Raw genomic sequence first — 14,660 nt, forward strand, 5'->3', positions numbered from 1 at the left:
TTTTTTTTTTTTTTTTTTTTTTGAGACGGAGTTTCACTGTTGTTACCCAGGCTGGAGTGCAATGGGGCGATCTCGGCTCACCGCAACCTCCGCCTCCTGGGTTCAGGCAATTCTCCTGCCTCAGCCTCCTGAGTAGCTGGGATTACAGGCATGCACCACCATGCCCAGCTAATGTTTTGTATTTTTAGTAGAGACGGGGTTTCACCATGTTGACCAGGATGGTCTTGATCTCTTGACCTCGTGATCCACCCGCCTCGGCCTCCCAAAGTGCTGGGATTACAGGCTTGAGCCACCGCGCCCGGCCCCAAATGTTTAATTTTAAAGTAAATATGCATATGTTTTGTGGGTGCCTGCTGAAACTGTTTTTTTTTTTTTTTTTTTTTTTTTTTCATTTAGACAAGGTCTCATTCTGGAGTGCAGTGGCATGATCATGGCTTATTGCAACCTCGACCTCCTGGGCTCAAGTGATCATCCCCCTTCAGCCTCCTGAGTAGCTGGGACCAAAGGCACATGCTACAACGCCCGGCTAATTTAATTTTTTGTAGAGACAGGGTCTCCCTTTGTTGCCCAGGCTGGTCTTGAACCCCTGGACTCAATGACCCTTCCACCTCGGCCTCCCAAAGTGCTAAAAAAAAAAAAGTTTCAAAGCTGGATGTGGTGGCTCATGCCTGTAATCCCAGCACTTTGGAGGCCAAAGTGGGAGGACTGCGTGAGGCCACCTTTCACTCTGCAAGGGAGGGACACGCACAGTAAGTGGAGGGGCAGGGGAAAGCGGGGCTGCTCCCAACAGCAGCCTTTAAAGGTACATTCTCCCCCATCGGCCAGGCACCAACGGACACTGGAAGGGTCTTCATGCTTATTTCTAGGCTGCACCTGGTGACCACAGAGGTCCCCTTTCACTATAAAATACAGGAACCTCCTTTGAAAGGGCAAACACAAGGAGGGCAAGAGTCACTGAGAACCACAGTGAAGGTCTAGGGCCCTGGGCCTTCAGATGCACCTGGCGAGGGGGCTGGAAAGCCAGGTTCCTGGGCCATCCCTGGAGATCCTGATGAGCCTGTGCAGACACCTGGGCCGTGAGCATGCCCTTCCTGGGCATGAGGAGCTCCTGGCAGGGCCTGCTGAAGCCCCACCGAGAGTCTCATCCCACAGTCAGCCAGCCATCACCCGGATCCCAGCACACACTCTTTCGAGTGGTGGGGGCAGTGCCTCGTCCAGGCTGAGTAGGGCACAGGTTCTCAGGGGCCCTTGGCTGATGTGTCCCCAGGACCAGAAGCGGATGGAGAAGATCTCGAAGCGGGTGAATGCTATTGAGGAAGTGAACAACAACGTGAAACTGCTCACAGAGATGGTAATGAGCCACAGCCAGGGCAGTGCAGCAGCCGGTAGCAGCGAGGACCTCATGAAGGTGCGCCCGCCTCCCCTACTCCCTGCCCACTCCACAGTCCACTCGGGCCCTGACCCGCCCACCCTGCTGCCCTCAGGAACTGTACCAGCGCTGTGAGCGGATGCGGCCCACGCTCTTCCGACTGGCCAGCGACACAGAGGACAATGATGAGGCCTTAGGTGAGCCTGGGGCAGATGCTGAGGTCAGGTCCCCTACTCTCCCTCCACCTCCTACCCCGACTTCCCTCAGGCCCTGCTAAGTAGCTGCAGTTGGAAGGAGCCACCACCAGGGGGCCCTCTTCTCCAGCACCGACCTTGGGTTTCTCCACTCTGAGGATACAGAGCAGGGGCCGCCCGCTGTTGAGAGGCCGTGTGGGCCAGCCCCCTTCACGGCATCTCATTTACTGCCAGCAGCTGCACAGGAGGCAGAACCGTCCCCTTTCATAACTGGGGCTAAGGGAGGGAAATAACTTGCCCAGATCATAGAGCAGAACAGTGGCAGAGCCAGGGAGACGGAGGGCCATCTGCCCCAGACCCTCCTCCCTGGTGAGGGAGAATGGAAGCTAAGAGTGCATCCCACAGCCCGGGCAGTTCCAGACCTGAGCCTGAAGGCTTATGCCAAGGCCACATACCAGGTTCTTTTCCTTGATCTCTGCCCACATGTCAGTCCATGCCACTTGGGCTGCGGTCTGGGTACCCTCTACTCCCTCGTTAAGTAGGAGATCCACCCACAAGGCTTGCTGCCCAGATTGCCCCATGCCCTGGCACCCGGAGAAGCAGTGTTGCCAAGGGCCTGATTGGTACCAGGCACTGTTCTAGGCCCTCAGGGATGTGGCAGTGATCAAAGTTGGCAGAAGGCTGGGCGCAGTGGTTCACACCTGTAATCCCAGCACTTTGGGAGGCAGAGGTAGGACGATTGCTTTAGGCCAGGAGTTCAAGACCAGCCTGGGCAACATAGTGAGGCCTCATCTCTATTACAGATATATTTATATTTAAAAAAAAGGTTGACAGAAGCTTCCTCATGGTAGTTTAGTGCAAGGAGGCAGACAGTAACCAAGTCCATGATCATTACAGTTTGTCACGGTGGTAAGCGGCATGGAGGAAGATAAGGGACGGGATGATAAGCACAGGAGGGGGTTAGCACAGGCCTCCTGAGGTGACCCTTGGGTGAAGACCTGAAGGCAGTAAGGGATGAAGCCAGGCAGAGAACAGAGCTGGAGCGGAGGTCTGGAGGCGAGAGCGGGCCCAGCATATTCAGAGGCAGCCAGGCAGTATGGCAGGGAGTGAATGAGGGGCGGGTGGGAGGTGAGACCAGGGAGGTAGCGGAAGGCCACAGTCTCAGCGGAGAGATGGGATGTTCCCCTGCCCCGTCCCTTCCCCTCACACACAGGCGTGATGGATGTGGGGCGCTCGTCTCTTGCCACCCAGAGGCCCCCACAGTCCTTCAGCCTGGCCTCTCCCCTCCTGCCTGTTCAGCTGAGATCCTGCAGGCCAATGACAACCTCACCCAAGTGATCAACCTGTATAAGCAGCTGGTGCGGGGCGAGGAGGTCAACGGTGATGCCACAGCCGGCTCCATCCCTGGTGAGGAGGTGGCAGAAGAGCTGGGAGGGGACCCATCAGGCTGGAGGGGCACGAAGAGTGCAGGGTGGTGTGCTGGTCTCCAAGCTGCTGGACTGACTGCCAGGGTGACCCTGGCCCCTTAAGATGGGGAAGGCCCCAGGGAGGGAGCTTGGGTGAAGTCTGTGCCAAGCACGCAGCTGTGGGGAAGCAGTCTGGATGTGGGAGAGCGGGGGAGCTGAGGGTTTGGTGAGGACAGGCGGTAGAAGGGGTAGAAGGAAGGCTTTCTTTCACTCGACAAATCTGGCACCTGTTGTATAGTGCTGGGCAACAGCCCCAAGGCTGAAAGTGGGAGGGGTTAGGGAAGTACGCATTACAGACCTAGTTCTAATAAGAGTAAGATGGCAGCCTTGGGGGCCACAGAAGGAGTTAGAATTGGTTCTGTTGGGGAGAAGTGGGGATGGAGGCGCCGCACACAAGCAGCCAAGTTTCAGCAGGACCTTTAGGATGAAGGATGGGTAGCAATTTGCCCAGTAGAGCTCAGAAGGAAGTACATTCTGGACAGAAGTACCAGCATGTGCCAAAGACAGGTCCTGTTGAGCAGCTTCCAGGCAGGGGCTGGGTGGCCAAGGACGGGGAAGCAGGAGTGGTAAAGCATGAGGGTTAGGTGTTGCTCCCCACAACCCTGTGGACTCCGAGAGACATGTGTATACCCAGGACTTGCCAGCCTCTTCTTTCCCACCCCAGGGAGTACCTCGGCCCTGCTGGATCTCTCAGGTCTGGATCTCCCACCTGCAGGCACCACCTACCCAGCCATGCCCACCCGCCCTGGCGAGCAGGCCAGCCCCGAGCAGCCCAGTGCCTCAGTTTCCCTGCTTGATGACGAGCTCATGTCTCTGGGTGAGGAAGGGGCCAGGCCTGGAGGAAGGCGGGCTCGGCAGCAAGTGGGGCATGATCCCAGGACGCACTTGCAGCTGGAACACCAGCACCATGTACCGTGGGCTTGAATCCTGTGGGCCACGTGGATGGGCATTAGGCCCATTTCACAACTAAGGCTCGGGGAAGGTAGGGAGCTTGTGCAAGGCCACACAGCCAGAGGGTGAGGCTGGCAGCCTCTAAGCCAGCATTCAGGCTCTGGCAGCCGGGGGGAGCCAGGGGATTTCCCTGCAACAGGTTAGAGCCTATAGTTGGGAACTTTCTGGGCAAAAGTTCAGCAGTTTCTTTATCCACCAAGAAGAGAGAGAGGGCTCTGGGCTCCACAGCACCAGAGACTCCAGAGAAGCTGAGGCCCCGGCACAAGGGACTTGGTGATCTAAGCTGGTCCAGGGCCAGGCCTGCTGTTACTCTTGGCAGGCTTAGGCCCCAGAGCTCAGCAGGGACCAGGCTTACCCCGGGGAAGAAGCAAAGTGGTCCCAGCTGGCTTCAGGGCAGCAGCCCGGTCTGAGAGCTGAGCTGCAGAAGAGCCTCCTCCTCAGAGCCGCTGAAGGGATGAAGAGCAGAGATGTTAGGCCCGATCAAAGGACTCCTCAGGGATGTATTGGAAGCCAAGATTCAGACTGTGGTCTCCCGAACCAGTTCTGAAGCAAAAACCAGGCCTGAAGGCCTTGAAGAAGCAATGGGAGCCCAGGCCGCCCTGGGTGGGGTCTGCCTGGGTTCCAGGAGGGCTTCCTTAGGTGCAGTGCCTACTGCTGCACTCTGTCCTGTCTTAGACGACCCTCACAGTCCCCACAGGCAGGTGCCGTGAATAGCCCCCCTGCATGATGAGGAGATGGCAGCATAGAAAGGTGCGGTGGCTCACGCCTATCATCCCAGCACTTGTGGGAGGCCGAGGCAGGCAGATCACCTGAGGTCAGGAGTTTGAGACCAGCCGGGCCAACATGGTGAAACCCCGTCTCTACTAAAAATACAAAAATTAGCTGGGCGTGGTCACGTGTGCCTGTAGTCCCAGCTACTGGGGTGGCTGAGGCAAGAGAATCACTTGAACTGGGGAGGCGGAGGTTGTAGTAAGCCAAGATCATGCCATTTGCACTCCAGCCTGGGTGACAGAGCAAGACTCCATCTCAAAAGAAAAAGACTGTGTGACTTGTGCAGAAAGGGCTCCAGGACTTGAGCTAGGCTCTGATCCTGAAGCCACACTCTGAGCTGCTCTGCTGCTGTGACTCATTGTCCATAAGCAAATAAAGGGAAATGACCTGGGGTGTGGAGGGAGAGCTGAGGGAAGGAGGCCTGGTTGAGTCCCCTTGTGAACCCACCAGCCAGCACCCTCCCCGAAGCCGCTTACGAGCCCCACACAGCTGCCCCCTCTTCATTCAGAGCCAAGGGTGACCTCGGGGAGAAGACCTTTACCCCGTTCTACAGAGGTAAAGAATGGTCAACAAACGCTTCCACAAGGTTTACCTTCCCCTGTGGAGCCAGCCCTGGGCGGCAGCTACCTGAGCTGCAGTTGGTGAGTAGGGAAGCACTGTGGGACCACCAGACCCCTGCAGGCAGCCGCGGTGCCACCGCCACAGGAGAAGCGAGGTGCAAGCTGCACTTCCTGTCCCCGAGCCGCATCGGCAGAGCCCTGAGCCACCAGCTTCCTTCTGGTTTTCTCTCAGAGGCAAAGTGTGGGGGCGTAGGAGCCAGAAGTGCCCGGGCAGCCTGCAGCCTGGGCCTGGGGAGTAGAGAAGGCCCTGGGGCCACAGAGGGGCTTGTCCCCACTGCTCTCCATGGCAGGGTGGGACAGGGTTCCTGTCTGTCAAAGAGGGTGTTCAGGCAGCCTCCACCTCCCCCATCTCAAGCGATCCTCCCACCTCAGGCTCCTGAGTAGTTGGGACTACAGGTGTGTGCCACCACACCTGGTTAATTTGTTTCTTAAAGACACAGGGTTTCCCCCTTGTTGGCCGGGTTGGCATTGAACTCCTGGCCTCAAGTGATCTGGCCGCCTCGGCCTCCTAAAGTGCTGGGATGACAGGCTTGAACCACTGCGCCCCCTTCTCTTTGGTTTTGAGATGCGGTCTCACTACATTGCTCAGGCTGATCTCAGACTTCTGTCCTTCGCTAATCCTCCCATCTCAGCCTCCCAAGTAGATGGGACCACAGACACTGGCTAATGTCTGAGCTTATCTCAGACTCCAGCTTCAGCCTCCCAAATAGCTGGGAGTACAGACATTAGCCACTACACCTGGCTGCTGTCTCCATTTTGCAGATGAGGCTGCCTGCCCCCCCCACCCCCCCACCCCCGCCGCCAGTATCACATGGCCAAGTGTCAGAGTTGTGTTCAGATGGTGGCAGTCGGGCCATGTTCAGTCCAAGTCCAGACTCTGCCACTTTCCAGCTGTGTGACCTTGGGCAGGTTATTTAACGCCTCTGGGTCCATTTTCTTATCCTAAAAGAGGGCTGAGAACCTTGCCCTTCCCTTTGAAGGTTGTTTGAGGATTAATCAAACAACCTTCAAAGCATCTACAGGGCCTGACACATCCAGGGCATCATCAGTGCACTTGCTCTCCAGCCTATAAGAGGCACAGCTAGAAGAGACCCAGCTGCCCCAGCTTCCTGGTACTTTTGCCTTTGCCTGTCAGGTAGCGCTTCATACTGGACCTCACTTTTTCAGGATTTACTAGAAACAAGATCATTTATCTTCTCTAGGTCAGATCTGGGGTGAACTTGGCTGACAGTATCCAGGGCAGGCAGAGGTCAGGCTGGCTGGTGACCTGCTGCCTCCTTCCCATCCGCAGCTAATTCCAGGGCCATCCACAGGATCCTCCTCCCTCTGTAGTACCAGTGAGCCTCATTGGCACATGCCAAGGCCGACAGGACCTTCAGCATTGCCCCCAGTCAAGCCCTGTCCTTGTACTCAGGGGGACGCTGTGGCTCAGCCAGCATGGTGTTTAGCCCACGGTCACGCAGCAGGCGTCCCTTGAGTGGGCAGTTGGCCTCAGGCGGGCACAGAGCTGCTCTCTGCTGCCAGCCAGCGAGTGAAGATGAAAGGCCTGATGTCTGTTGTCTGTGTGCACAGTAGCTTCAGAGTGGCCTGGTTGAAAAGAGGGGAAGCATGTGTGGGGTCACCACCAGGGGCTACCGGGATCTTGGTTTCTAGTTCTGCTCTGCTGCTGGTTGCTTCTGAAGGCGTGGGTTTTTCCCCTCCATGCGGAGCCTCAGAAAGGAGGCAGGGAGCCCCACGCCGGCACACATGCCCCTTGGCACTCTGGCCTCTGCAGGGTCAGCCCAGTTCCTTCACCTCTCTCCTGCTTTCCCCTCAGGCCTCAGTGACCCCACACCCCCTTCAGGCCCAAGCCTGGATGGTACCGGATGGAACAGCTTCCAGGTAGGAGGGGACTACAAACTAGCCTGGCCTCTTAAAGTCCCAGGGTCAGGGAAGCTGGGGAAACTGAAAGCATGGACGGGCTCTGCCAGAGGGTGGCCAGGGGCCTGGAGACACCCACCCAGGGAAGAGGGCCTCTCCTTACTTCCAGCTGTGTCTTCTCCAAGTCTCAGCCTCGGGGCTGCAGCCCAGCCTTTGGGATTGAGATGGGTGATCCCTCTCTTCTTGAGGGTGACAGAGGTCCCTGGAATGTAGAACCCCCAGCCAGACCCAGCCACCCTGCATCATGGACATGGGTGGTCTGGGGTCCCCGCCTCCGTGGCTGCTTTCCCAGGTGTCATCTGCAAGGAGGACGCTGAGCCTCAGGGCAGGTTCAGGTGGCACCAACGCCTCTAGACAGCCCTGCCCACCTGCATCCTTTGCCCCACAGTCGTCGGATGCCACTGAGCCCCCAGCCCCTGCTCTGGCCCAGGCCCCCAGCATGGAAGGCCGACCCCCAGCGCAGACATCCCTGCCAGCAAGCAGCGGTCTGGATGACCTAGACCTCCTGGGGAAGACCCTCCTGCAGCAGTCTCTGCCCCCGGAGTCCCAGCAAGTGCGGTGGTGAGGGCCCACCATGGCCGGCATGGGGTGGGGAGCACTCCCTGTTCCCACAAACCAGCAGCTTCTCCTGGGCTTGTCCGGGCCCAGCAGGGAGAGGCTCATTGCTGGTTTGTTCTAGAAGCAGCAGATTCCAAGCACTACACCAGCCTCTGGAAACACAGCAGTGCCCAAGGCAGCCCAGTGCCCCTCTCACAGAGCACAGGGTTTATGAGACAGAGAGATCTGGGCCCAGTGGCCTGGCCTCTCCCAGGCATTCCCAACTCCCTAGAGAAAGGCCAAAGGCCCAAAGGGCCAGCAGCAGGGAGGACACTGGGCTGAAGTGAGCAGGCGGGGTGCAGGGTGGAGGGAGAATGAGCTGCTCCTTCTAAAGGTGAGAAGACCCAAGGCCAGAGAGACAGCCGTGCGTCAGGGACAGAGCCTGGAAGCCCAGCTTTTCCTGTGCCCCTCTTAATCACCAAAGAATCACTTTTTCTTTTTTTGAGAGGGAGTCTGTCACCCTGTCACCCAGGCTGGAGTGCAGTGGCGTGATCTCGGCTCACTGCAACCTCCATCTCCCAAACTCAAGCAATCCTTCTACTTCAGCCTCCTGAGTAGCTGGGACCACAGGTGTGCACTACCATGCCCAGCTATTTTTTTAAATTTTTTTATACAGACGGGGTTTCGCCATGTTGCCCAGGCTGGTCTCAACCTCCTGAGCACAAGCAATCCACCCACCTCAGCCTCCTAAAGTGTTGGGATGACAGGCACGAGCCACCACGCCTGGCCAAGAATCACTTCTTAATGCACTGTCCCCCGATTAAGGGAGAAGCAGCAGCCAGCCCCCCGGCTCACACTCCGGGACCTGCAGAATAAGAGCACCAGCTGCAGCTCCCCCAGCTCCAGTGCCACCAGCCTTCTCCACACCGTGTCCCCAGAGCGCCCTGGGCCTCCACAGCAGCCCACACCAACCGAGCTCTCACTGGCCAGCATCACTGTGCCCCTGGAGTCCATCAAGCCCAGTGAGTAGGGCTGGGGCAGGCGCAGGCTGGGTGGGGTCAGCTCGCTGCCCTGTCGGGAGCTCTGTCTGGGGAAGCTGCTGGGAAGGTGGGGCCTCCCCTGGCTCTGCCACTGGCCAATCAGTGGGGAGCTCTGAGCAGAGCCCTCCCCTCCCCAGGAGTCACTCCTTATCTGCCCCAGAGCAATCATAGGACTGCTGTATAAACTCCAGGCTTACACAAGCAAGACAGCCTCTTAGGGAGTGTACCCTGGGCCTCTTCCTCCCCAGGAAGGCAGGGCCCAGGACACAAAGAGGTTTGGAGTGTCTCCCAAATTACAGAATAAAGACCCAGATCCAAGGCTGGGCTTTTCCAGCCCAGGAGCAGTAGGGAGACCATGACCCAGCCCCTGGCCTGAGCAGACATATGAGGTCTGGTGGTCCTCTCAGCATTGCCCTCTGTGAGTTCCCTGTGACCAAAGATACCACCCCCTGACTATCCCCCAATAGTGGGTAGAGCTGTACCTCTCACCTGAGCTCAGAGAAGGCAAGTGACTGGGGGTGAGCTTCACCCTCACCCAGAGTCCCTCACCCCAGCAGTCCAGGAAGCAGCCACACAGAACCAGGGGAACTTGGGCTGTGACTCAGCTCTGGGGTGGGCGTCCTGCCTCCACTGTCAGATTGGGGGTTCATCTGCCCTCTCTGGGCACCACTCTGTGCCCTGTCTGCACCACCACCCAGGGCCCAGGTAAAGCCCCGAGGGAGGCCTTTGCTCTTGCTGGCACTGCGGCAGCCAGCGCCTGAGGTGAGCCGGGTGGGGGCTGAGCGGCCGCGCTCCAGCTCGCTGTCCCATTGCCCTCCCACCTTCTCCTGCAGGCAGCATCCTGCCTGTGACTGTATATGACCAGCACGGCTTCCGCGTCCTCTTCCACTTTGCCCGCGACCCACTGCCAGGGCGCTCCGACGTGCTGGTGGTGGTAGTTTCCATGCTAAGCACCGCACCCCAACCCATCCGAAACATTGTGTTCCAGTCAGCTGTCCCCAAGGTGACAAGCCAGGCAGACAGGGCATGCCTCTCCTCTCTCAAGGCAGGCTGACTTGGGGCTGGGTGGGGAGCCACTGGCAGGGGGCGGGTCTCCCTCCCTTGCTGGGTGGTCCGGGGGTGGAAGGGACCTAAAGGACTGAGCCCCAGGACCCCCAGAGGGGAGCTGGCAAGCTGGGCTTGTTCCTCAGAGCAGCAGAAGTGGCCAGGGCTAGCTGTGCCCATCCTGCCCTCTGCCCACAGGTTATGAAGGTGAAGCTACAGCCACCCTCTGGCACAGAGCTGCCGGCGTTTAACCCCATTGTCCACCCTTCAGCTATCACCCAGGTCCTGCTGCTTGCCAACCCCCAGAAGGTGAGGGACCCCCAGGGTGGTGCTGCAGGGTGGGGGTGGCTGCTTCTCCTGCTCTGACCCCTCTGCCTCGACATCTCTGCCCCAGGAGAAGGTTCGCCTCCGCTACAAGCTCACCTTCACCATGGGCGACCAGACCTACAACGAGATGGGGGATGTGGACCAGTTCCCCCCACCCGAAACCTGGGGGAGCCTCTAGAACAGAGAGGGGCTGGGGAGAGGAAGGGGCAGAGGGACCGGTCACTGTCAGCCTGAAGGGAGGCAGTGGTGGCCAGGGCCACCCTTTGCTGCCCATGGTCATTCACCCCCAGGCCTGGTGCTTCTCCCCACACCTCTGTAGCCCTCAAGTGACTCTTCCCCCTCCTGTTCTGCCCCCTACCCCTGCTGAGCCAAACCCAGTAGGAGGCTGGGCCGGGGTTTGTGCTGCAGGGGTCTCCATCACCGGGACCTGGAGAAGGAGGGGCTGCGTGGCCTTGGAAGAACTTGGGGTCATGGGGAAGAAGCATGGCTGTCGGGGAACGGCCAGGACCTCAGGCCAGCCCCAACCCCAGCTGGGGTGGGTTCTTCCCCGCCTGTCTCTTATGCCTTATGGGAAGGCCCAGCCATAATTCGGGGGTCATGCTGGAGCTGGGGATCAGCTCAGGCCTCCTCCATAGGAACCTGGTGACTGGGGTGACGCCTGCACCCCCAGCTGTTTGCACTCTGGTGTGTGGTTTGACTCTGCTTTTCTTCCGGATTGGCCCTGTGGTCACAGCCTCAGGGGGCCAGGCTGGGGGATCCCCACCCGGCCCCTACTCCTCCTGGGGGTCTCACTTTGCCATTGGGCCCCCTGAGGGATTATGGGGGCCCAAGGGTAATGCCAGAGGCTTGTGGTCCCAGCACGGGGATCTGGGGGTCCTAGAGTTCTCAGTGTGTCTCCTTCATTCATTCATTGGCCTCTGCTGGGGCCTCCTATGGGCGTCTCACGTCTGTCCATCCATTTGTCCGTGGTCAGAAGTGGGGTCAGTGTGTGAGTGAGAGCAGGAGTATTTATGAAAATAAAACTTCATTTTTCCTGGACCAGCTGCTCTCGTGGCCCTTCAAAGGTTGAGGGAGACAGGAGGGGTCAAGTTCAGGGTCCCTGGGGCTGCCCTGTAGAGCTCTCTGCTTTGTCTTTGGAGGTCAGGCCGTGGGCCCCCTCCCCACCATCCCTGGGCCCTGCACAGGAAGAGGCCCTGCAAAGGGGCCTGTGGCCAGTGCTGAGTCACCAGAGAGGGCCCTGGGCTGTGGCGGGCCAGGGCCGTCCCAGCTGGAAGCAAGGGACCGCCAGGGCCTGGCAGGAGCCCCAGCTGCTGCAGATGCTGAGGGGGAGGCCCCTGGCTGCTTACAACTTCCTCCTGCTGTGCTCAGCCCTCCACACCAGCTCGATGCTGCAGCTCCCGGGAAGGAGATCGGAGCCCAGCTTCTCCCTCTCCCCACATGGTCCTAGGAAGCCCTGCGACAGCCACAGTTTTTCCATGCAGACCCAGGGACCCGGAGCTGGGCCCCCTTCCCCTCCCAGCGGCAGCTCTACCCCACATAGTGCTATCAGAGCTTTCTCCAACCAGGAGGCTGGGGTTCAGGCTCAGGTGTGGCTTTGAGGCCACACAGCTGAGACAGCCCTCTGGCAAGGGGTCACTGGTCCGGGCAGAGGGCCCCGTTGTGTGGAAGGCCTGCTCTTCGAGAAAGCAATCCCTGCTCAGATGAGTTGGGGGAAGCTGCCCGCGGCTTCTCCTGAGCTGATGAGCCCATAAAGACCCTGGGAAGTCCCTCATTTAAGAAGCCATTTTCACTTAGTCTAGTTTCCCAGTAGGAACTTGGCGGCTGAACCCTTCTCCTTAGATACCGTTGTGACAGTTGGAGAATTGCCCGGCGCGCCTGCCCCCCAACCCTGCGCGCTCTCTAACACTATCCGCAAGCAAGGGCTCCTCTCTGCCGGGCCTGCCCTGGAAGTGCAGGCTGAGAGCCCCTCCCCGTCTGCCTTAGTGCTGAGGGGACAAGAGGCATTGGCTGTGCCCTGCAGGAGCCTCCTATCAGGTTCCTGTAGCGGGACTCCCACCCTGGCACAGCCCCTGGAGGCTTCCAGACACCCTGTCCCAGCCACGTGGCCTCGTTCCTGTTTGCCTACCACCCCTGCAGGACTCGCCTCCACACTTGTGATGTCTCCCAAAAATAACTCCAGCTGGAAGTTTCTTCTACCTGGAATGAAACCGTATTGCCTGCAGCATTCACCTGGGTGCCCAAGCCCACCTGGAGCACAGTCTCGTCACTGACCATGGCAGGGAGGGGTACAGCCGGCGTGGGGAACAGGTGGGACTGTGAGCGGGGAGTCTGGGGCTGGTTCTGGCTGGGTCACTGGCTTGCTGTGTGATTTTGAGGAAGGTGCTTTCCTTGCTGGAAAAGGGGAGAGGGACTCAATAAGCTATAAGGCCTGACTGAGGAGTCCTTAGGCAAAGGAGCCAGGCTGTCAGCTTTGGAGTGACCCAGCTGTTCTGGGGACAGGGAGGTAGGGGTCCCTTCAGCCTTCCCAACAAGAACATGGCAGCTGAACCCCTCTCTGATACGGTTGTGACAGCTGGAGAATTGCCCGGCGCGCCCACCCCCCAGCCTGTGCGCTCTCTAACACTATCCGCAAGCAAGGGACCCCTCTGCCGCCCCTTCTCCCTTGCCTTACCCTTAACCCACCCGTCCCCTCAGTCATGCTAGTGTTTCTTGAACAGCCCCTGGGCCAGCCCCATCCCAAGAGTTCACAAGCTGGCAAGGACTTGTGAGCCAGTGTGGCACCCTGAGAGCAAAGACATGAGGTACCACAGGAGCCCTGCATCTGCCTGAGAGTCTGGGGTGCGGGTCTAACCAGAGGAGAGGGCCCTGGGCCTCACCCCCTGCAGGAGCCTTCCCCACATACCGTGTTGGCGCACACAGTCTGGGCCGCTGCACTCTGCAGTCTCGGGCTGGGATGCGGTGCACTGGGGGACGCGTTCAGTGGTCTCTTGAAGGGTGACCCCACCCCGGTGCCATGCCAAGAGCAGTGGGACTTCCCAGACCTCGGAGCCACACTTCCACTTCTGTTGGTTTGGCTGAGGCAGCAGTTAATTTTGGTTTTCAGCAGCCGCAGCACACTGCTTCTCTGTTTATGGCGGCCAAAAGTGGCGAGAGCCTGGGAGCCTGCCCCTGCCTAGTCGGTTTTTTAGTTTTTGTTTAAGGCAAGGTCTCTCTCTGTCACCCAGGCTGGAGGGCAGTGTTGTGAACCCAGCTCCCTGCAGCCCGGACGTCCTGGGCTCAGGCAATCCTACCCCCTCAGCCTCCTCAGTAGCTGGGACTACAGGCATGCGCCACGACGCCCAGCTAATTTTATTTTTTATAGAGACGGGGTTTTGCCAGGTTGCCCAGGCTGGTCTGGAACTCCTGGGCTCAAGCAATCCACCTGCCTCAGCCTCCCAAAGTGCTGTGATTGCAGTGGCGGGCCACTGTGCCCAGTCTGCCTGGTCTCTCAACACGCCCCCTCCCCGAGTCTCTTTGGGCCTCCCAACCAGGTCACCAGCCCAGCAAAGCAGGCCAGAGAAGCCCCCAGACCTGGTACCACGGTAGACCTGATGCCTGCATTCTCCCGCCTTAAGCCTCTAACTGCCCTGTGAAATGGGAAGTGAGGCTCAGAGAAGTCGCACATTAGGCGCTGAGTCTGGGCCTGCAGTCTTGAGATGTCTACCAGATGGGACATTGCCCCCTACCTCCCAAGCCATCCCCCCCCAGCCTCTGTCAGGCTGTCCTCTGGGGACTGGGCTCAATCCACACTCCTCCAGGGCTATCAGGATTAAAGTGGAGTCCTCAGGCCTCGGAGCCACCCCAGGATTTCCTGGAAAGTCCTTTGGGCTTGGGGAGGGAGGGGAGGAAGGTTTTACAGCCCCCGGGGGTCTCATTGTGGCCCTGGGAGGAAGTCCACACAGAGAGCAGCACTGCTGAATGCTATAAACAAGCAACTTGTCAGTGTCTCAAATGGGATGTTTTTGCTCCTGCAGCCCCTGCTGCTGACCCCTGCTATCACCACCACCCAGCCGCTGACCTCCCTGCCCACATCCTGCTCAAGACTTACCAGCCCACGCTGCCCAGACAGCTTTCACAGACAAATCTGCACAGAGGCTGCCAGGCCCCTCAAAGCAACCACAGGGGTTGCTCCAAGCATTTCTGGAGCTCCCAGGCAATGCTGTCTGGGTCTGGCACACCAGGAGAGCCCACGTGGGCTTAGGAGACTGTCAGATCTGCTTCTTAGCTTGGCCTCTACTACTTTCCCAGCTGGGGACCTGGAGCCAGAAGCCTCGGGCTATTCACCTGTAAAATGGGGACAGTGATACCAGCCTTGCCGGAGGATATGCTATAGCACATGACAAAAAGCCTCATTGTCCCAAAGCAGCTAGACACACACAGGG

General features: G+C 58.9%; 1 protein-coding gene across 1 annotated transcript in view; it reads left to right on the plus strand.

Moving 5' to 3' along the window:
* GGA1 (golgi associated, gamma adaptin ear containing, ARF binding protein 1) overlaps positions 1-11,277 on the plus strand; it is a 24,099-nt gene extending 12,822 nt beyond the window's left edge. Inside the window, exons 8-17 of the mRNA XM_032266686.1 lie at positions 1,268-1,408; positions 1,485-1,566; positions 2,863-2,970; positions 3,694-3,846; positions 7,188-7,252; positions 7,680-7,852; positions 8,654-8,850; positions 9,702-9,871; positions 10,111-10,221; positions 10,307-11,277. Of these exons, the coding sequence (XP_032122577.1) occupies positions 1,268-1,408; positions 1,485-1,566; positions 2,863-2,970; positions 3,694-3,846; positions 7,188-7,252; positions 7,680-7,852; positions 8,654-8,850; positions 9,702-9,871; positions 10,111-10,221; positions 10,307-10,417 (1,311 nt within the window). The 3' untranslated portion in view covers positions 10,418-11,277. The remainder of the gene's footprint in view (positions 1-1,267; positions 1,409-1,484; positions 1,567-2,862; positions 2,971-3,693; positions 3,847-7,187; positions 7,253-7,679; positions 7,853-8,653; positions 8,851-9,701; positions 9,872-10,110; positions 10,222-10,306) is intronic.
* Positions 11,278-14,660: the final 3,383 nt, after the last annotated feature.

Source organism: Sapajus apella, unplaced genomic scaffold (assembly GCF_009761245.1).
Source record: "Sapajus apella isolate SASKATOON/1434 unplaced genomic scaffold, GSC_monkey_1.0 scaffold160, whole genome shotgun sequence".
In the NCBI taxonomy this organism is placed as follows: Eukaryota; Metazoa; Chordata; class Mammalia; order Primates; family Cebidae; genus Sapajus; species Sapajus apella.